The sequence below is a fragment of the Hakea prostrata genome, unplaced genomic scaffold, assembly GCF_041222555.1.
Source record: "Hakea prostrata isolate BN-2017 unplaced genomic scaffold, UWA_Hpros_2 contig_103, whole genome shotgun sequence".
Classification (NCBI taxonomy): domain Eukaryota; kingdom Viridiplantae; phylum Streptophyta; class Magnoliopsida; order Proteales; family Proteaceae; genus Hakea; species Hakea prostrata.
The window spans coordinates 23,015-46,379 of record NW_028291222.1 but is presented as its reverse complement, the minus strand read 5'-3'; the positions used below and the strand labels follow the sequence as shown (position 1 = coordinate 46,379).

Below are 23,365 nucleotides of genomic sequence, written 5' to 3'. Positions count from 1 at the left end.
TATAACTTTAACATAACAATGGAGAGAGAGAGAGTGTGTGTTTTCATTAGAATGAAAAAGATACAAGATTGCATGCCGGGGCGTATGATCTCACCAGCTGTGAAACCATTGGCCAAACAAACACTATAAGGGATCACCTAATCATCAAAAATAATACAACCAAGCAATAAGTGCTTATTCCAGTCAGAGGAAACTTACGTCTTGTACTGACCAAGCAAGAAATCCGTGCTTATTTTAATCAACGTAAAACTTGCATTCATGGCTTACTTTATGTATTCGATAGCCCAAAGGTTAATCACAGGGCAAACCAGTTGACAACTACGAAACCCAGTTGCCTTGGCAAGTTCTTTAAAATCATTCTCAGTTCTTTCTTTTCCACCAGGGTTTATCATCATCATTAAATTGTCAATTTGATATCCAGCTCGAGCTACACGGTTAGTTTCTCGCAGCTTCGAAAGAACCGCATCAACTATTATCACTTTTCCACCTTCTGCTAATGCTTCATAGCGGTTCTTCAGAATTTGTAAGCAATGTTCATCACTCCAGTCATGCAATATCAACTGGAAATCTCATGCAAAAACAATTACAACAAATCAATATGTCAGTAAGTACATTAAAGTTTATATTTTTACCATACAGTCAGGATGGTCATTTTTGTTGGTGGGAGAGATATGGAGGAATAAATGTTTGAATTCAAGACATCTTTGATCTTACTACCTCTACATAATTAAAAATCTGCAACTACTGTGCAAAAAGTACATTGAGAGGGAGTCTACCTTTTCATTATTCAGAGATGAGTCACATACTTAATTTGTAGTGATGGATGTCATAGTCGTGGTACCCTCTATCTCAACGGTAGAAGATTCCAATTCATCTCACCACTTGAACTAGGCATTTGTTTCTATTTGATTTTCTTTCTATTCAATTTCTTTTAAAATTTTATGAAGACTCATAACTATAGAACTCACTTTCATAAAGATGGCATCTCCTTTTGGAACACTATCAAACATGCTCCCTCCAGCATGCTCCACACCTGCTCATACCATTCAAACACAAGACGATAGATCTATCATTCTGCTCTTACCTGGGATCCTCAGCCATTGTGTGATGACTATATAAAACAAACTAGATAAAGAAGATAATGTTGATAACAACAAGAATATTACCAGGATATGATGGTGCTTCTGCAACAACATAGGGCAAATCAAAATTAATACCCTTGATTGATGGATACTTGGAAGTAATCATTCTAAGGGCAACTGCAAATCCACCACCAACATCTACTACTGAGTTCAGGCCTTCGAACCCTTTGTATGTCTCAAGAAGTTTATTCATGGTAATGATGGTTTGGCCTTTCATTGCCTCGTTGAAAAGAACATTGAATCTTGGATCCACACCTTGATATTCAAATGCTGTCATTCCAAATGCTTTGTTAAATGGGATTCCACCTCCAAGAATGGCTTCTTTCATGTGGAACCTACAAAAAAAGAGGTTTTTTAAAAAAATTATTTAATACACAGAAAATGTTTATCTAATATTCTTATTAATCTTCAATGAAATTAGCATGATTATTACTTTTCTAATAATAATAATACGAGGATACTATTGCGTTTTTATCCTTGAATATTATTCTATTATATCTGTTAGTGTTAAATAGAAAAAAAAACATATTTGTCTTTGTTCTATCTTGTTTTAAGTGAAGAGGGAATAAAAAGGAAAATTGGAAAGTATTCCAACTTCAATCATGGTTTCTCTTCTCGCCTCCCTCTTCTGTATTTTATTTTATTTTTTAAATTAAATGGGATTTAAATGTAAAAGAGGGCAATATAAGAATTTTGAAAACTATGATAACTGGTTAAGTTATCACTTAATCTTATTATTTTAACAATAAGAAGGCATATAGTTGATATAATATTTGAAAATATAGAATATAATCTTAATACACTAAGTTTTGAGGAATGCAAGCGTAATAGAATTTACATCGTAGAATGTATGTTTGATTGCTCAAATAATAATATTATCATCTGCATAATCACTTGTTTTAAAATTTTATATTGAAAGGAGAGAGTTTGCATCTAGAGTATAATTTACTAGCATCTCTCTTTCTTTGATTAAATATCAGCAAAATAGTATAATAAAATTAAAGATATATTGATTCATGTTGGATATAATTTAAATAAAATTGAAAAAATATATAATATAAATTACTTTAAACTCCAACTAAACATGGTATGACATGGTGAATGACACCAATAGCCAAATCAAGAGTTCGGATAGCTCCTTCAGAGAACAATGTGCTCCTTTGAAATTTTGAATCACGCAATGGGAGTGGGAACCCCTGATGGGACCTACTAAAAAATTTACCTCCGATTTTTTTCACTATTTACAGGCAAGCTCCATCACTATGTGTGGTTCAAAAGAGTAGGAAAGCACATTATTCTCCCTCTAACTCCCAAATCAATGGAAGAAAACAGCAACAATAAGCCTTGTCCCAACTAAATGGGGTCGGCTACATGGATTCTTGCCCTCCAATCAGTTCTGTTCGAGGCCATGCTAGATACAAGGCCTAAGCTATACATATCCTTTCTCACCACTTCTCCTAAGGTTATCTTAGTTCTACCCCTAGCTCTTCTAGTTCCTTCAATATGGATTATATCACTTCTCCGTACAGGAGCATTTAAAGGTCTCCGTTGAACGTGGTCGTGCCACCTCAAACGACTTTCTCTAAGCTTATCACTTATGGGAGCAATTCCCAGACCAACTCTAATACGATTGAAGGGCGGGCCTGGCACAATGGTGGAATCTCTCCATTGTGCGCTGGAGGTCGCGGGTTCGAATCAGCCTCTTTGCAAAACAGGCAGGGGTAAGGCTGCCTCGCCCTTCCCAGACGCCCTCTGGTATGGGGCGCCTTTTTTGAGAAGAAAAAAAAAAAAAAACGGATATATTTAAAATAAAATCAAACTAGAAACATAAAAAAAATTAAATCAGGAAGTTGAATTCATCTGTACCAGCCCTGCATGGTGACCTTGTCTTGATGCATAAGCATCAACATCTCCAGCGATCCCTTCTCTTCATTTTTAAGGAAAAGCTTGCAGATCGGAGCTGGTCCATAAACCCTTTCAACCTTGCCATCTTCATTTGTCTTCAGTGAACAAGTGACAACTAAATAACTGGCTAAGAGTCGAAGGGCACGATCAATCATAACTGGGGCATCTGGGTTTTGTGCTCCAAGCTGAGAAGCAATCTCAGAAGGTGACATTTCAGCTCCTGGACCTGCTTTATCGATGATCTCGAGAACTCCGAGCTCGACAATCGATCTCAAGACCATGGGAAGAACTGAAGAGCTTGCGAGTTGCATTGCATATAAGCAAGCTTCTTCATCTTCGTACTGCAACTGTTGCTTGGTTGAATCCATGAAAATCTGTTTCTTAGCACTTTGGATTCTTTCCTTCTGGTAAGCTTGGAAACTTGGGTTTCTGTGGTGAAGAGAGATGTCGTTAGTTCAATTAATAGTGAAGAGCTCACCAACCCGAAATCATAAAAATCACAATTAATGCTTTAGTTTATATCAGCTTAGGCATGAGCTGTGGCATTGCAGGATATTTTTCTTTTTAAATAATATTTGGAGTAGTAAGATGCATATCTTACAGATTCGCTTTTGAGGGGGCTCTCTAATGCCACTTGGTAATTTAAGCGATCTTTTATATATTTTTTTTTAAATTTCAAAGACACTCCAAGATAATTGCCAAAAAGCATAGACACCCGAAAACTCTTTAAATTCGTAGTCGCACCATTTTTTCCATTAGAACATTGAGTTGGTTAAAGGAAATGACAAATATACCATTAGTTGAATTATTCTATACAATATATAATAATGAAGAGAGAAAGAAGAATGAACTGATCATAGAAGAAGAAAGAAGAAATTTAAGATTTTGTTTTAGTAAGGGTGACAATATAAATTCACAAGAGACCAAGTGCCAATTCTTCTCTTTGACTTTAGTGGTTGGTGAAGGAACAAATAATGGTGATGTGGGCCCTTGTATTCTAGATTAGGTTTGTCCTCACTCAAGTTCAAATTTGTTATACACCTATAAGCCAATCACTTTGTATTTTTATTTTCATAAATAACCTTCGTTTTTGTGCAAATGAAAAAAAAAAGAAAAAAAAATTCTAAGTGATTGATTCACAGATTTGGACTCCATTCAAGCTCACTAATTCCCCCCACAACCAATTGATGGCAACAGTTGCCGGTATAGACTAGGTAAAGACATCAAGAAAATGGAAAAAATGAATTGACAAGGGATTAAAGAGATTAATATATAAAGATAACAGATATAGATTGACGAAAGATTAGGAATATGATTTTCCCTTAAAGGTTTTATAATTGAATATCGATTCCCATATAAGCACTAAAACTCAATATTGGTTGATACACCTCCTCAAGTTCAAGGACTTTCAGTGTATGGATCTTTAATTTCTCACAGAAGTGGGTGAGTGATACATCATAGAGCTGAATAGAATACACGCTCGTGTTTGAAAATATTTTCTAGCAAATGAATGGAAGCCAATCTCAACCACCACCGAAAGACCAAATTATCACATAAATATATTGCACCAATATTATCACACCATAATGTCAAAGACAATTTATCAATGATAAGAGTCTAGAAAGGGAGGAACACTTAGTTTTAGATTTCTTGTTTGGCTATGAAGCCTACAAATTATCCGAATCTCAATCTAAGTGATTCTTATCGATCCTCCCTCATGTCAGAGGATCCCTCTCCATTATACATATTTCCCTTCTAACAAGGAACAATTTATTTTTTGTTGCTAACAAATGCCTACTATCTTTGCTAGAGTTCGTGCCCCTCTCTTTTGTTGCATGTCCTACATTTCTGTGATGTCATAATTGAATTGTAGGTTGATCAATGGGTCTCCCTATAAATAACCTCAATCGATGTTTCTTCATATGTCAATATTTGATTTGTTGACACATAATTATCATATCATGCAAATACACAAACACAAAGAGAGGGATAGAGACTTCTGAAAATATGGGCACCTCTAGATTGCTAATATAAAAGAAATAATAGAATTAGAAGTCTCAACATTAGAAAATAGAAAAGATGTTTGTTTGACCATCTATAAGATGTTCAACTAAGAAAATGTTTGGTAAAATATTAATGCATTTTAATTTTTTAGCCGTCTCTTTCGTATTCGTGGTTTCCACTAGAAAATATTCTAAACACAACCTATTTTCAATTAGGAGTGATTAAAGGAGACAACAAATGAGGCATTCATTTAGTAGTTTGTGAAAGTGTGCATCTCTTAATGCTGACCCTAAGACATGGAATTTCAATAAACTAAGTATTTATAGAAGCAATATAGATTGTATGCTACAAATAGAAAGACCATTCTATGAGATAAATAGAAAATGTTTGGATCATCATGTGAAGTAATATAAGCACAAAACTATATCTACAAAAAAAAGTTAGATCTTCTTTCAATGATCACTTTTCTTTTTTCTATTTTCCTTTTGGCTTGAAAATCCATTTATTTAGATGGAAAGACTGAAGCTGCAGAGCAAATATCTCTAAGCCAAGCAGTGGAGGGTGGCTAAACAATTGTAAAGGGTTCCTCAGTTTAAGTGGGTGACTTAATAAATTAAATACTACCATTTAATTAGAATAAATGAATTATAAGAGATTATTTTTCCTAACAGTCTCTTGTAGCTTAATGTAAGATCCTATCTCATATAAGGATAAAACAAACTTCAATCTTTTTTAGCTAAAACATGTCGCACTTTACTCTAATTGAGTCAAATTCGAGTGCAACAGTAGTATATTTCAACTCTCAAGGAAAAATCATAATCCAAGACGCTAGGCCTACTATAACCACAAGAAGCAACTTAGTGCATTCACCTATAGTCCAATATATATATATATATTATTATCTTCGGATAGTTATGATCAATTAAATTTGAAACACAAATTTTTTCTCTTTAAGATTTGGAGTACTTAGATGTATATGTTACCGGTTCTTTTTTGAGGGATCTTTCCATGCTACTCGGTAGCGTACAAGATTTCTGAATTTCCCTTTACAAGAACAAGCCAATCCCTCTCTTTGACTTAGTGGTTGGCAAAGGAATAAGCAAAAGGTTATGTGGCCGCTTCTATTAAAGAACATGTTTGTCTTCGCTCAAGTTTAGATTTGTTGCACGTGTTTCTATGTTTGTGAGCTTTGTATTTTTATTCTTATTATTAGCCCTCCTTTCATTGTAGATGTCAAAAAACTATTAAGTCCGTCATATGGATGAGATTGGGGATTTTTGTTCGCGGCTGTGCGGGTATCCATCCGCGCAGCCGTCAGAATGTGCCACGTGGTTTGAAAAAAATGAATGGTTTAGATTCTTTCAATAAGTTTTTATATATAAAATGCTTTTATAAATTACAATTATTCGTCCCTTATACTTTTTAAATTTACAAAATTAATCCCTGTTCATCTCGAATCAAATCGTAAACCGGAAATACAAACTCCTCTAATCCCTCCAGTGTTCACCTTGCCTTCACCGAAAAATCACCGATGGGCTCCTCTGGTGACTTTTTTCAAAGCTGCAACATGAGAGAGATTTTCTAGCAGCATATCAATTTAGTAGAATGAATGTAGTGGGTTTGTGGTGTAAAGGGAAGGCATAATTGTTGGAACAAAATGAAAGAAGCCGAGCAAGAACAGAGTGATAGGAAAAACTCCAGAATACTTCTTCACTTAATCGAATACAAAAGACCAGCTTTAATGCCTTTTTAAAGAGATCAATAACTAACAGAGTCCTATCAAAATTAAAAACAAAACAACTTCTCAAACGGGACTCAACCTCCTACAAAATAGCAACTACTCTTACAATGATCAACTCCTAAAAATAGCAACAAATCAGCAACGGAGAACCCTTATATGTAGAAGACTCATTCTCCCACCACTCCACCAAATTATCTCTTCTTCTTCTTTCGGCTTCAGCACCCAAAATCCAGATGTTTCTTATGTGGGACACCAAACCCAAGAACTTAGTGAGGAGGAGGAGGAGATTAGGAACTGCTTGTCTTACAAGATTGAGAAGCTTGCCAGAGGACAACCCGTTCTGTCTGCCTTCCAGAGCTGGATGGGCGACGGATTTCCCATTCATAGAGTCTTCCACGCCATTAATCGACTCAGGAAACTGAGTATGAATAAACGCGCTCTTGATGTGATTCCCCTTCTTTTATAATTCTCTTGCTCCTTGTACATGAATGCACACTATATGTTTGCTTAAATGCTCAAAAGAACCACTACGCCACCTAAGGAACCTCTTCAATCTTGGTTGAGTGCTTTTAGAGATACATTACTAAGTTGAATATCTGCTACATTGTGACAGGTAATGGAATGGGAAATTAGAGAAAGAGTTTGATTACTCTTATCTGTTGGTTGGAGTTCACTTCATGGGATATCGCAAATCTGTTGGAGTTTACGGTTAAGCTTCATGGGATATCGCAAGGTGAGCGTCTTTTCTCCTGTGTCCTCCTGAGTTAACGGTTGGCTTCACACGAAAATCTCTCTTATGTTGCCCATCGGTGATTTCCGGTGAACACTGGAGGGGTTAGAGGAGTTTGTAAATCCAGTTTAGGATTTTGTTCACACCCGAGATGAGCAGGACTGATTTTGTAAATTTAGAAAGTATAAGTGACGAATAATTGTAATTTATAAAACATTTTAAATATAAAAATTTAGTGAAAGAATCTAAACCGTTCATTTTTTCAATGCCACGTGGCACATTCTGACGGCTGCGCGGATGGATACCCACGCAGCCGCGAACAAAAATCCTGAGATTGGACACAAGCTTAATAATTCGCTTTGGATTGTGGATGGCTAGTCTTTCATGGACATAGGCTACGTAAAGACACCACAAAAATTGAAAATGAATTGACAATGGATTGAAGAAATTGTCATAAAAAGATAGAAAACATAGATTGATGAAGAATTAAGTATACAATTTTCCCTAATAAAAGTATGATAATCAAGCACCAATTCCCATGTAAGGACTATAACTTAATATCCGTTGATACACTTCCTCAAGTTTTAAAGACTTTCAGTGCATAGACCTTCAACTTCCCACATAAGTAAGTAGGTGATACAATGTAGAAATGAGTAGAATATATAACTCATGTGTGACTTGTCTAGCAAATAAATGGAATCCAATCTCAACAACCACTGATCAGATTACCATAAGAATATCTTCACACCAGTGTTATTACGTTATAATATTAAAATGCTAGAGAAAGAAAATTTCTTCAGAATGATTGACCTTTTTGTTTATGTGAATTTGTTCATATGTGTAACACCCTACATACACCTTCAACTTCCCAAATAAGTAAGTAGGTGATACATTGTAGAAATGAATAGAATATATAACTCATGTTTGACTTGTCTAGCAAATAAATTGAATCCAATCTCAACAACCACTGATAGATCAGATTACCATAAGAATATCTTCACACCAATGTTATTACGTTATAATATTAAAATGCTAGAGAAAGAAAATTTCTTCAGAATGATTGACCTTTTTGTTTATGTGAATTTGTTCATATGTGTAACACCCTACATAAATGAGATGAACATTTTTAATAATTTTTTTTTATTTTTAAAAACATTTGATATATATATATATATATATATATATAGTCTTTTTAATTTTAGTTTATAATGAATTGGACTAAATTATGAATTAATGACTATGTTGTAATTACCAAAAAAAATGTCTAGGTTATTAATTATGAGCATGACCTTTATGGTGTGAACCATGAAATAATATAGATGTATGATGCACGATCTTGCTTAATTTTCATTGTGCTATATTATAATATATGTTAATATTTCAAACTTTCTATATTATAAATAAAGTACTCCGGGAGAGCCCCAGCACATGCATGTAAGCTTTCCCCTTTTTCCCATTTGCCTTCTCCTTCTTCTCCACCACTTTTCTTCATATTCTCTTCTTCTACTTTTCAGACTGCAGATTTTGTTGCAATATATACTATATATTCCACAAAACTATATCATGTCTTTTCTTGTTTGATGGCATTTTAAATTATATATTTATAAAATGACACTTTTTTAATTATATTTCTAGTCATTAAAGTAGGAAATTTTGCTGCACTTAATTTTATATGTTTGTTATACATAGGAAATTGCATGTGTAGTCTTATATTAACACGTAGCGGTGTTGTTGAAATCTTACACTCCAATAGTCTGGTCTTCAATAGACAATCAAACAGCAAGGATGCATATGCATGGAGTCAATTTTAGGAGGCGCTCTGCTCTTTAAGTCAAATCATAGAAGCAAAACAGTTAATAAAAGATGAGGGGTCTAGAAATGGATGAGTAATCACATAATTTTATATATTTTCTCTCTTTGTGAAACCCACCAAATTATCCCGATCCCACCCCTCGGTGTTTCTTATTGATCCTCTCTCATGTTTACAGATCCCTCTCTGTAATATTTTTTTTCCCGCTAAATGATCATTTCTATTAAAAAGCGAAAAGAAAAATTACAAACATACAATCAAAAAACCAACCCTCAAACCTGCAACTTCAGTTGCCCCCAAATACACCCAACCTCACTGAATCCAACTCACATAATCATAGATAACAAATCAAAATCTGAAACGAGAACAATCAGAAGCCTCTAAATCAAGTTCACTCCTTATCAATGTTGTCCAGGGTATATTAACAGTTGATGAACCCTGTCTTGCCACCCAATTTGCCAAGAAATCAGCCACTTGATTGTTTTCCTTATAACAATGTGAAATTTTTCAAAGATGACTGGCAAAAAAAAATAAAATCAACACCTCTCCAGCGCTACAAGAAAAACCATGGAATCTTCCTTTGCTGAATTAAAACAGCAACTGCCACTGAATCACATTCTATCAATAAACGTTGAATGTCTAACTTTATTGCCCACTCTATACCCTGCATCAGGGCCTCCATTTTAGCCTCAAAATTATTTTTGATACCTAAATAGGTGCTGAAATTTAACAGAAGAGTTGATTATTCATCCCTAAACAAACCACCTGCACTAACCATCGACATTTAACTTAACCCAACCAATAGAAGGAGAAACCCAGAAAATTTATTGAGGAGTAGTGTTCTTAATAAAAAATTTCAGACCCATAGCTCATGATTGAGCAAACACCACTGGAGGGACCTTTCTGCTAAGCAAAACATAATCATGACAATTGAGATCAAAGAAGATTTGACGCAAAACCCAATATTTAGACAATGCACCTTCTCATATCAATATTTGTTACGAGCAAACCACATATATATAATAGCAAGAAGCAGCCATGAAACCACATATTACCCAAAGGCAAAGACTTGCCCTTGAGAACACCACCACTTATAACTATCTTGAAGAGAAAAGGAAGGCTTCCAACTGAAACCGAACGAAGAACACAAAGCCTCCCAACAGCTGCGAGCAAAAGAGCAAAGAAGAAAAATATGAGGAATATCTTCATAAGCCTTTAGACACATTCCACATCGTGAAACCAAAGAGATTCATTTGGACAAAACAATTGCATCAACAGGGATCTTCCAATGGAAAACCCACCAACAAAAAATCTACTGCCTAGGAAATAACTTCAATTTCCAAATCTTCTTCGCCCAATCCACAACCGCACTCTTTTTCATGTGCATATCCTAAGCTGATTTCATTGAGAACTCTCCTTGAACAGTTCCAATCCAATAACAAATATCTTCGTGAAAACCAACGGGAAGATGGATAAGACTGACACACTCCAAAATTTCTTTTAAACGAGGAGATTGCACCTCCATAAAACACCACCGTCGATCAAGGAAGCAGTTCGCCACTTTAAGATTCAACTTGTCCGCCAAAATGAGAGGAACCTCCAAATGATTAGCAACAGTAGAGTCTCCTAACCAATGATCCTTCCAAAAATTTATTTTTGTCCCATCGCCCACTGTCCATCTCTCATAAGAAGCAGCAAAATGCCAAAACTTTTTCAGACAAAAAAGAATTGAAGAGCAAACCCTAGAATTCCGCAAATTTCCCTTATCATCAATCAACTTTCCTCTCAAAAATCTTGAAAAGAAAGACTTTTTATGTTTTATTTGCCAGGCCAACTAGCAGAGACAAGCAAAATTGACATCTCGCAAACGACGAAGACCCAACCCGCCTTTACACTTCGGAGCACACACAGACTCCCATTTGACAGAGATCCCTCTCTGTAATAAATATTTCCCTTCCTACAGGGATCAATTATTTATTGTCATTAACAAAGGCTTAATATCTTCCCTATATTTTGTGCCCCTTATTTTTTTTGCATGTCCTACGTTTGTTGTGACATCATAATTGAATTATAGGTCAACCAACATGCCACCCTCTCAATAACCTCAATTTTTTTTTTATTTTTTATTATTACTATTTTTTTTAATCATTCTTCACATGTTATTATATAATTCGTTGACACTTAATTAACATGTCACTCAAATACACAAACACAAAGAGAGTTCCCAAAAGGGGCACTTATTGTTAGTTTAAAAGAAATTAACAAAGGACCATATGTTAAAATTGAAACTCCAAATAAAAAATAAACTTTTGCCCACAAGTTTTTTAGAGGCCTCCCAAGTGGCATCCTTATAGACTCTAAACCTAGTTGGGAGAGGAATAAAGTCCTCCGCCAAGGAATTAGGAGACCCTGAATGATCCTACTGAAGCTAGAACATGTTGAACAAGTTCTATTTCAAAAACTTGTCAAGCCAAATCATAGAGTTAGAAAGGGAGAGACATTTTCCTTTAGAAAGAAATTCATTTGGGCATAATCGTAAACCACCCAACATAACACACTACTCATAGTATATACATGCTCTCCTTGATTTGATGAACAAAATTACCTCTCAAGGAAATCTAACCAATCATGGAAGGTATTATCTAAAAACTCAGTGGTGTCAATCCTCAAAGGTGATGTCGTCCAACAGTTCTTTGCATGAACACAATAAAATAGAGCATGTGTTACACTTTCCACTGGTGAGTTGTGACATACATAATAAATACTTGGGGAGAAAGCTATTGTTTCTTTCAAATAGAGATTTATGAATTAGGATCCCCTCATGAGCTGCTCTCCATAAGAAGGTTTTAATTTTTGGGAGACTAATTGTTTTCCAGATTCTTCCCCAATTAATGATGGTTGATGAGGATGCTTGGGCTGTTTGGTGATCAACCTAGTAGGTTAGCTACACAGTATGCTGGTTTGACATGAAACCTCCCATGTTTAGTTTCCTTCCACACCTAGGAGTCTTCTATTGCAGAGGATAAAATTGGTATAGATAATATTGTTGTCCTTTCATCTTGAGAGAAGAGACAGTCCTTAAGTGGTAGATTCCAATATTGTCCCAATCAATAAGTTCATGCACTAAAGTAGGACTCAATTTTTTTTTTTTTTTAATTTCCTTCTGTTTGGGGGGGGGGGGGGGTGGAGGGATAGAGAAATATGGAGAGTGAATATTTGGGATATTCCCTTATGGTTCGGGCCATATGGAGTTTGGTTAGGTTAGGAGTCTCCATCCTTGTTTGGCCAATAAGGCCTTGTTGAAAGAATTGAGATCTCGAAACCTAAGACCTCCCCTCCCCCCCCCCCCCCGTTTCTGTAAGCAACACAACTCTTTCCATTTTACCCAACATATGCCAAAGCTTCAACTATTTTTCCACAAAAAATTTCTAACGAGTCTTATCAATTACACCGTGTATGTGGGTAGTGCAATTGCCACTTCTTCAATTATAATTTCCTTCCCCACATGAGAGAATAGTTTTTCTTTCCACTCTTCCAACTTTCCATTTTGTCACATCCACCAAGCCGGTACCCTATTTGGCATACTCGAGTGTGTGATCCATAGCCCCAAAGATCAGTTTGAGGAAATCAACCTCCCACATTTACAATAATACAATCAAGAACAAGACTAAATCAATGTTCAACTATTATAACTGAATAATCAATATAAGATTCAAAGAGAGTTGACAATATAATCAGAGTGCGGAAAATGATACCAATATAATAAATCAATGTAGAGTGTAGCGAAAATTACTCTACAATAGTAGCAGAAAAGTAGATAAAAAACTAAACTAAGATTACAACTGATTCCAAAAATTGAAAGAAAAAAAGTAAACTAAATCTAAACTAATGTCTCTTCAAATCTATAAATAATGTATCCATAAGTAAAATATTCGATGTCCCATCGCCAGCACACAAGCACTAGAGTTGGACTAATCTTGATAAGCTCCAGCCTTCATCGGTAGTCTTCACGATCGTAGTCATGGTAGCCAGTACTTTGGGTACCGCATGAGTCATCCGCTTGGGCTTCATAGTATTGGCCCTCATAGTCATCTATACCTGTAGATAGATCTAAAAAAGTTGTTGCAAAAATGAGTGAGTTCAAAAGAACTCAGTAAGACAGTTCATTCCACAATAACATATATCACATGATAGCACATCATAAAGATAAATTATGATATGAGACAGACATGCATGTATGCTTCTAACTCTATGAATGCTAGTCTTTAGTGGCAGACATGCTTTAAGTCATAGCACCATACTCCTTCGGGTAGGTCTCAAATAATTCTGTTCTCCGGTGGTACTTGGGTCCTGCATCCCTCTCAGACAATCCATGGATGGGGTTTAGGTCACCGCTCTCTCACATCACCATTGGTTTGAGTATTGGCGCATGTCAGGGTTGAACTTAGCCCAATGCAAGTCTTCTAATTAGTTATATCAAGTCAGGGTTAGATACTTCCATTCCTCTCCTCTAGCGATCCTTTCTAATATCCTTCCCACTAGAGTCATAGTATCCTATGACTACAACCAACTCGGACTACAGACTCATCAACCCTGTTGGTCATCCACAAATAGTAAACGGGAAGCTCTCATGTCCTCTCATGGGTTAGTTACCGGGCATAAGCGCCCATGAGCCCAAGTCTACTACTGCAACCCTACCAACGAATGGCCCTTACAATATGATTCATGTCCTCTCATGGGTTGGTTACCGGTCTTGAGTGCCCACAAACCCCCATTGCTGCCATATGTTACTCGGTCTCAATTCCCTTCTGAATTGGGTCTAATATAACAGGGTAATCCTAGCCAAACACTGCTAGACAGGCCCTAGGTATGTCAACCAATAACCAGGGAAAGAGTCAAGGGGCACCATAGGAAAGTGTCCCATACCACTTCCACTGATGTCCAAAGACAAAAATGTCAAAAGGACGTTCCCCATTCCCCAATTTATGTTTAAGCAATTGCATCCCAAATCAGTCATTCATAATCACAACTGATAAATCAATACATAGGGAAATAATCAATCATACATGTTCAGAATAACAATTGAATTACATGACCAAGTCCAACTGTAGTTACAGTAATTACAGCAAGAATATAATTATAAGAAAATTATAAGAACAGTAGTACGATCATGCAATCCGAATGTAATTAGATTATTAGGGAACAAACGTCTTTACCTTATTTAACTTCGAAGAATTCCGGAGAAAAGAATGAGGACAGGTTCAAAGTTAGCAAATAAACCCTAAACAAGCATAGGTTAAGCATTAGGAACAAACCCTCAAAGATTGGAAGTGAAACGGATCAAAACAGACCAAACCTGCTGCTCCTGACAATGTGGGCAGCTCATCTGGTCACTCAAGTCTGATCGACCTAGGTGATTGACCCTAGTGTTCTGTACAGATAAAAACCCTAAAATTTGATCTGAAACTCAACTTTTGTGATTCAAAACACTCTGAAATTTTAAGGGAAACTATAGAATAGTAGTCTAAGACTATCTAGCATAGATTAGGCATCAACAATGATCAATAGAGTAGAATTCTAAATTAATCAAAAGCTAGGGTTTACCGAAATCAATCCGTGAATTCTAGGGTGAAGCTAGAGAGAATGAAAATTCACTCTAGAAAGAGAAGAACAGTAGATCTTAGATAGAAATATTCACTCAAAAGCTAGGTTTTAATCTAGCATGCTTTAAAATCAAAAACATCGAAGGGATAGTCAATCATGAAGATCACACTTGATTTCCCTTCGAAATCATCATATGAAGATTCACAAAGTCATATGGTGTATGGAGATCCACTCTAGAACAACAGGGATTGGAGGATCAGTCATGGGAACGACATATGATCATCCTCCTATCAATAGAGAATAGAAGAAATCAAAAGAAATAGAAGATGAAGTGTGGGTAGTAGCGAATACCAACCTTAAAGAAAAAGAATTGCCGAAAAGCTTTAAGGATTTGATGAGGATCTTCCAAAACTCCAATGTGAATGCTTGAGAGAGGCTTCCCATGTTCTCTGAATGCTTTAGATCAATGTGGGGTTGATTACCACGAAGTTTTAATAAATAGAGCATCGAAAAGCTAAAATCCAGCAATTTATACATAAGCCCCTATCACTGTGTGTCACTCAACCTGATCGACCCAGGCTGACAACAAACCCAAAAATAGGGAATTCAAGCTCCAAACCTCAAAATTTTCAATGGGGCTTCTCCCAACTCAACAAGTGACTTACCTAGCATTGAGGGACCTTCCAAAACATGTCCAACTAGGGTTTAAGTCCATCAACCAAGCTCTTTATCATCAAGGTGTAGTCTCTTCCCCCAAATTAGACAAGGTTTCCAAATAGGGAACTCCATCATTAATCTCCATGGGTTCTAGGTCAAACACCATGTCTTCTACTGAGATGGCCCACAATTGCCTTCTACCTTCACTTCAGGTCTTCAGACCTACAAACAAATGGGTTATTAGGTTAGGGTTTGGGCTAAATTTCACACATTTAATCTATCATATAGGTATAAAAAGACTTGGGATTTTGACTTACATGTGTGGGATGGTAATCGAAGATAAACTCCATGAGTTGAGATTTCATCTATATTAAGTGCTTGAGAAATATTTCTTCTAGTATGAATCGGAACTCCTTTGCTAAAAGGAATGGAAGACTCTGAAATATTAATGTGTTGACATCTAAAGCTTGTTGTACTCCAACAGAACTTCATTTATCATAGTTGCATTTTCATTCTTTACTAGAGTAAACAACATGCAATCATCTACAAAGAACATATTATTGATTTTTGGAGCAGATCTAGCCACTGTTATCCCATGTAACCTTGGAACTCCAGTAGAGGATGTAAGTCTTCTACGAAGGACTTCAAGGAATAGAATGGAAATTTAGGGTCTAAGGGGGCATTCTTGTTGGAGACCCCTTCAAGGGTTAGCTTGCTAGTGAGTTGGCCACTGATTTTGATTTGGTATTCTACTACAGAGATGCATTGCATGCCCCCATAGGATCCATTTATTATCAAAACCTAGTACACTAAGAGTGTCCAGAATGAAACACCATTACATTCTGTCATATGCATTGCACAAGTCAAGTTTGAGAGCCAAATGGCTAGTTTTTTATGATGATTGCTCCATGAAATGAAGACATTCATGTGCAAGATATATATTGTCTGATATGGACCTTCTTGGTACAAAAGCACTTTCGCTTTGCTCACTAGTGAATGTAGAGTGGTTTTAATCTGTTTGCAAGGCATTTGGCTATGATTTTTCATGCAACCGTGCGTAAACTAATTGGCCAAAGATGGCTCACCTCCTAGGGTTTTTCCTTTTTGGTATCAAGATAAAGGGTAATTATTGTTCTACGGAGACTCTAAAGGACAAAACCCCTATTGAAAATTTTTTGATTCCTTAGGTCAAGTCAACCCCCTAATATGTCCCAATTCTTATGATAAAAACTTGTCGGCAGCCTGTTCAATAATGCTCTCTATATTTCTTCATCAGAGAAGGGTTTGCACAACATCTCATTATCTACCCTAGACGTACAAGGTTGTACACCAGATTCAAAAGGATGAGATGTGGTAAATAATTCAAAAAAGTATCCCAAGATTTCACCAAAGGTTCTTGATCAGTTTTGAGCCATTAACCAGTGTGAGATTTTGGTTTCTTGATCAGTTTTGAGCGATTAACCAGTGTGAGATTTTGGTTTGTGTATGGCATTTCCTTGTCTTCTTTGGTTAGTGACTGAATGAAAGAAGGTAGTATTTCGCTCCTTTTAGCCATTTAATCATGGACCTTTGATGCCAATACTTCTCCTCTTCTCTCATTAGATTTGTCAACTTGAGGGAAATGTCTAGTTCAGCTTGGGCTTACTGGTGAGATGAGGGGAGTTGTTGAACTTCCTCCAAGGATTTTTGAAGTTTATATATTTCCTGGGAAGTTACTGACACTGTTGATTTACTCCAATAGGTTCTTGTGCATTGATATATTTATTGTTGGAGCAAGAAAGCAAGAGAACCCTGATAGTCAGTACTCCAACCCTTTTTAATTTGTTGTAGAAGGTCTTAATATTCCTTCCATTTAGTTTCATACAAGAATCTCATGGGCTTTTTCTTGGTTTTCTGAAGGGTTACTTCTAGGGGTGTGTAATCTGATCCTACCATTGCTAGTTTATGAACATTTAGACCATTAAAAGTGTTAAGCATTGATGTATTGCAGAAACCTTAGCTATGTTCTCTTTAATTAAAGCACTACCCTTTCTTTCATTTGACCATGAAAAAGCTGGCCCTGAACATTTCAGTTCACATAGTCCACAAGTTGAAATTGCATCTCTAAACAAGTCTAATTGTCCTGAGGTTTTGGTTTCCCTTCAAATTTTTTACCATTAATCAATATTTCATTGAAATCTCCTAATACTAACCAAGGAGTTAAAAGAATGTTACCCAGTTGGCTGAGTTCTTCCTAAAAATCTGCCTTCTTCTTTTGGGTCCCCATACGCTAAGGTAAGTCTAAATTCCAAGTCGAGAATGTACATGAATAAGTAAACCTACAATATTTACAGAGGCATAAAGAAGAGTTTAATGAAATATTACCATTTCATAATATGGCCGTACCTCTAGACTTTCCTATAGGGTTGAGGAGGAAATTTCATGAAAGCCCAAAGATGAAGTAATTTTGTTCATAGCCGATTCTACTTGTTTAGTTTCCAGAAGTAGAACTAAACTAGGTTTAGATGACTTGCATATCTTATGTAAATATTGTTTAGCTAGGGGCTAATCTAGCACCCCTGACGATTCCAGCATAATAGCTTCCTTTATCACATGCGGGCTGATTAAGAGGAGCCTTCCTCACCCTATTTTACAATCCCCAAAAGTAAAAGGAGCTAAGCTTTAACTCTAAAGTGTCTACCAGAACCACCCAAGTGTTTAATGGAGCTCCTCGTACTTGATATTTCATCTTTCGCATGGTGCCATTTCATGCAACTACTTTGGCTTGGACTCCTGTATCGTATCAGTTATTCTTAATTTCTCGAATTGCATTATGATTTGCATAGTTTCCACAGATTTCCTCTTATTTCTGTTACTTTCTTGGTTATGTTCAGAAGAAGGGATCTCTTCAATGGTAATAGTTGACCCAGGCATAAACGGGGTAGTTTGTTCTGCTGTCAAGATAACAATTTTCTGTGCCACTGCTATGGAAGTTTCTGCGTTTCAGTTCTGGGTTGCAAGCTCTGTATGATCATATTGTAATTCACAATTTGCATTTCTACCATAGAATTTGATTACCTTTCCATTCCAGAAGGCAAAAGATTACTCAGTTTCAGGTCGATCAGGTCCATGTTCTGAGAAGATGGAATAGAAACTATAGGAGGTTCTTCTAGCATAGAATAAGAGGAAATTCCAATCCCATTCATTGCAAAAGCATTTTTCTAGGTCTGGCCCAGATACGGGTCCATTTCTGGCCTTTGAGTGGGGCTTTTAAGATTGGTTTGGGCTATAAAAGTAGAGCCAAAACTTTTTTTTATTTTTACTGGGCTTTAGTAAAAGGGCCCAGAGCTTCTTTTCCTCCCGATTCAAGTTTTTCCGAGCCGGGTGAGCTATCCAGTTTAAGATAGTCTTGACTTGGCCCATTAGCCAAATAGGCCAGGCTTAATTACAAGCCCATATTGCTCGAAGAATTATTCTTAAAAAGTGGGTCTTCAAACATAATTGGAAGTCAAAGTCATCGATGACATGTCATTTGGGGCATACGTGGCTTGAGCATGGAATTCGTGATGTTGAAGTGGTGAGGGTGTCACACCCCACCCAACTGTATCGGGCCAACCTGACTACTTACGGATGTGACCCATGGTCTCAATATCATTGGTTATGATTACACAATCAAAACAGTCAACATACTATCTTTATTCAGAGCAGGGGAATAAGTGTCATGTATTTGATAATTAAGAATAAGGAATGTCACATTAAAGGAAAGAAAAGCGTATAAAAGTTTTATTACATCCATTAGTGAGGACCTAACAAGTACTCTACATCCCAATATGTTATCTCTAAATCCCAATAACAAATAGAAATCCTATGATGTTTACTGAGCTCCATCTGAGCATTCCATGCACATGCATAAACCATTGTGTGGCTCGTAGTCATTAACCATTGGTGCCTTATATATTCCCACTGGAGTAGAGAACTCCTATTCATCCAAGCCATCATAACCTGCAATCAAATCTGAAATTATTGCCCAAGATGGTGGGTTCCGAAAGAGTCACGAGGCAAAACAGTCCACACATGAATAATAAATATGCCAAGATGGCCTAGGATGCGTCTAATATGCAATCCATGCTAGTCTCTTCCAAGCAACACACATTAAGTTCAACAATAGTCCCCTCTAGGTAGGTCCATACACTGACCTCCCACCGCTCTTAACCACCTTTCGAGCATCACGACCCCACCGTCTTTTGAGTGTCATGACCCCTCCCGAATCCTAACGTCTTTTGGGCGTCATCGACCCTTCAAAACTCCCAATCATCTTTTGGGCATCACAACATAAGGTCTAAGGGTAGGTCACCACTATCTGACCACAACTAAGGTAAGGGGTAATAGATCCATCAAATCTATATAATGACCATTGGTTTGAGAGTGGCGCATGTTAGGGAATTACCTAGCTAAATGCAGAGTCACCGACCCTTTTGGTCCAATATCCATCCCAATCTAGGAATGTTGATTCTCACGGCTCCTAACCGTCTTTTGGATAAACACCTTATAACCCTATGGTCATCCACATATAGTATAGTGGAGGAACTCCATGTCCCCTCACAACTTTCCATTGTCGTTTGGGCACCCACAAGCCTAACCTATATCATATGCAACCCTATCATGAATGATATGCCAGTAGGACTATGTCTCCTTGTGGCTGTCAACTGTCTTTTGGACACCAACCAACCACCTACCACTACCATGGCTCGCTCAGCTTTAATGCCTTGCTAAAAGGGTAGCAACATGCAATTGGGTTCCTAGCCATGCATCTAGACAATCATAATATGCATACACATCTAAATGTCATGCAAGAGGTACCAATGGTAATGGCCTAAACCACACCCCTCATATATTATGGATATAGCTTAAATTATATAAACTCTCATCCCAACATGCTTTCTAATATAAAAAAGTACAATATTAAAGAAACAATATAATGACGATGCACCCTATGTATGCATGTCCTAAATAACATGTATAAGCATTATAACACATCACAAGCATGCATATGAAAGGATATGAAAAACTCAAGGATCAAACCAACCATATGCATATCGTTTCCCTCACTTGAATGATTTTCCAAAACCTTCGAAACAAATCCAAACTTCACAAAAATATACACTAACAAGTCCCGGTTACTCCTAGGAACATGTACATATAATTAGAATTAGTGTTTGGGATCAATCAAGCTAAATAGACAACCAATGTCACACCCCACCCAGCCGGTATTGGGCTTACCCAAATACCTGTGAGGTGATTCATAACTACAAGATCCAGGTTTACAGCCAATCCATAACTACATTATACACAATAGCATAATCAAAGGAGCAAGCATTTAAGAGGAATCAATTATAAGTTATTACAGTTATCCAAAATTAATCTCAAAGTTAATATCAAAGTTAAATCAAATTTATAGTTATTATAGCAGAAGTCTCAATGTTATCATGCATTTTTAAAAAGTGTAGTCCTTCAAATCAAACTCCACGATATCTTAAAGAATACTACACAACAATCAAAGCAGTTTAATACCATAAGAACAGTCCAAGCATGGACACGCATCACCAAGGGTATCCATCTCTTCGCTCGCTGGTGCATCCTACGGCTCCAGCGGCACTTGGTACTCCAAAGTGATGTTGTCATCATAACCTGTATAAGAGTCTAAGAAAAATATTTTCCACACAAGATGAGTTGCAACGAAATCAGTGTGAAGTCAACAATATCATATACCAAGTAGTTAACATATGTATGTAGTATGAAATGTAAATAAAATATATAGATATTGTCACATTGTCACATTCACCCAGCCAGTACCCTATCTGGCATATCTGAGTGTGCGATCTATAGCCCCAAAGATCAGTATCGAGGAAATCAACCTCCCACATTTACAATAATATAATTGAGAACAAGATTAAATCAAAGTGAACTGTATAAATCAAGAGATCAAGATAAGATTCAAAGAATACAATCAGAGTGTGGAAAATGAAACCAATAGAATAAAACAAATATAGAGTGTAGTGAAAAATTACTCTACAGTAGCAGAGGAAAAGTAGATCAAAAGTAAAAGCAATTTTACAATCGGTTCCCAAAATGAAAGGGAAAAGAAAAGAAGAAAAAAAAAAATCTAAACTAAGGTCTCATCGAATCTATAAATAACGTATCCATAATCAAAAGAGACGATGTCCCATCGTTGGCACACAAGTACTAGAGTTGGACTAATCCTGATAAGCTCCAGTATCGTACTTGTAGTCTTCACCGTCGCAGTCACCGTAGCCAGTACCTTGGGTACTGTAAGAGTCATCAGCTTGGTCTTCATAGTATTGACCATCATATCATCAGTACCTGCAGATAAGTCTAACAAAAATGTTGCAAAAAGGAATGAGTTCAAAAGAACTCAGCAAGGCAGTTCATTCCATAATAACATAATAACACATGATAGCAAATCATACAGAATGCAATATGATATGAAACAGACAATGCAGATATGATTCTAACTCTATGTATGTTGGTCTTTAGTGTTAGACATGCTTTAAGTCAAGCACCATACTCCTCTGGGTAGGTCTCAAATCACTCTCCCTCAACCATCTCGGTATCTTGGGTTCTCCGGTGGTACTTGGGTCCTGCATCCCTCTCGGACATTCCATGGCTAGGGTTTAGGTCACCGCTCTCTCACATCACCATTGGTTTGAGTATTGGCACATGTCAGGGTTAAACTTAGCCTAATACAAGTCTTCTACTTAGTTATATCAAGTCAGGGTTAGATACTTCCATTTCTCACCTCTAGCAATCCTTTCCAGTATCCTTCTCCCTAGAGTCAGCGTATCCTATGCCTACAACCAACTCGGACTACGAACTCATAAACCCTATTGGTCATCCACAAATAGTAAACATGTAGCTCTCATGTCCTCTCATGGGTTGGATACAGGTCTTGAGCGCCCATGAGCCCATGCCCACTACTGCAACCCTACCAGTGAATGACCCCCACAATGTGATTCATGTCCTCTCATAGGTTGGTTACCGGTCTTGAGCGCCCACAAATCCCCATTGCTGCCACAAGATGTTCGGTCTCAATACCCTTCCAATCGGGTCTGATATAATAGGGACATCCTAGCGATACACTTCTAGACATGCCCTAGGTATGTCAACTAGTAATCAGGGAAAGCGCCAAGGGGCACCATAGGAATACATCCCATAGCACCTCCACTGGTGTCCAATGACAGAAACACCAAAAGGGCATTCCCCATTCCCCAATTACAACCTAAGCAATCACATTCCCAAATCAGTCATTCACAAGCACAACTGATAATACAAATGGTAAGTAAATAATCATTCATACAAGACTGAAATAATAATTGAATCACATAAACAAGTACTACTGTTGTTGAAGAAACTATAGTAGCAATATAATTATAAGAAAGCTAATACAATAGTAGTATGATCATATAATCCAATTCAATTACAAGTAGACATGTATATTAGGTTATTAGGGATCAACCGTCCTTACCTTAAATAATCTTCGAAGAATTCTGGAGAATAAAGAGGAGAGGTCCAAGACTAGCAAATAGACCCTAAACAAGCATACAACAATCATTAAGAATAAGCCCTAGAAGATTGAGGTCAAACGGATCAAATCGGATAAAGAAACAAGCTACTGTCAGCTTGGGCAGCTTGGTCCAATCGACCCAAGGAACAGTACGGAGCAGAAAACCCTAAATTGGTTATAACTTCTTCGTTTAGAGTCCAATTGCTCCAAA

At 36.8% G+C, this 23,365-nt stretch overlaps 1 protein-coding gene across 1 annotated transcript; it reads right to left on the bottom strand.

Annotated features, from left to right (window-relative positions):
• Positions 1-263: 263 nt before the first annotated feature.
• Positions 264-3,415, bottom strand: LOC148998871 (caffeic acid 3-O-methyltransferase-like). The gene is made up of 4 exons (XM_089141649.1): positions 3,009-3,415; positions 1,167-1,477; positions 969-1,033; positions 264-560 (listed from the first exon to the last, which is right to left on the bottom strand). The coding sequence occupies exons 1-4, from the start codon at positions 3,413-3,415 to the stop codon at positions 264-266; spliced, it is 1,080 nt and encodes a 359-aa protein (XP_088997775.1).
• Positions 3,416-23,365: the final 19,950 nt, after the last annotated feature.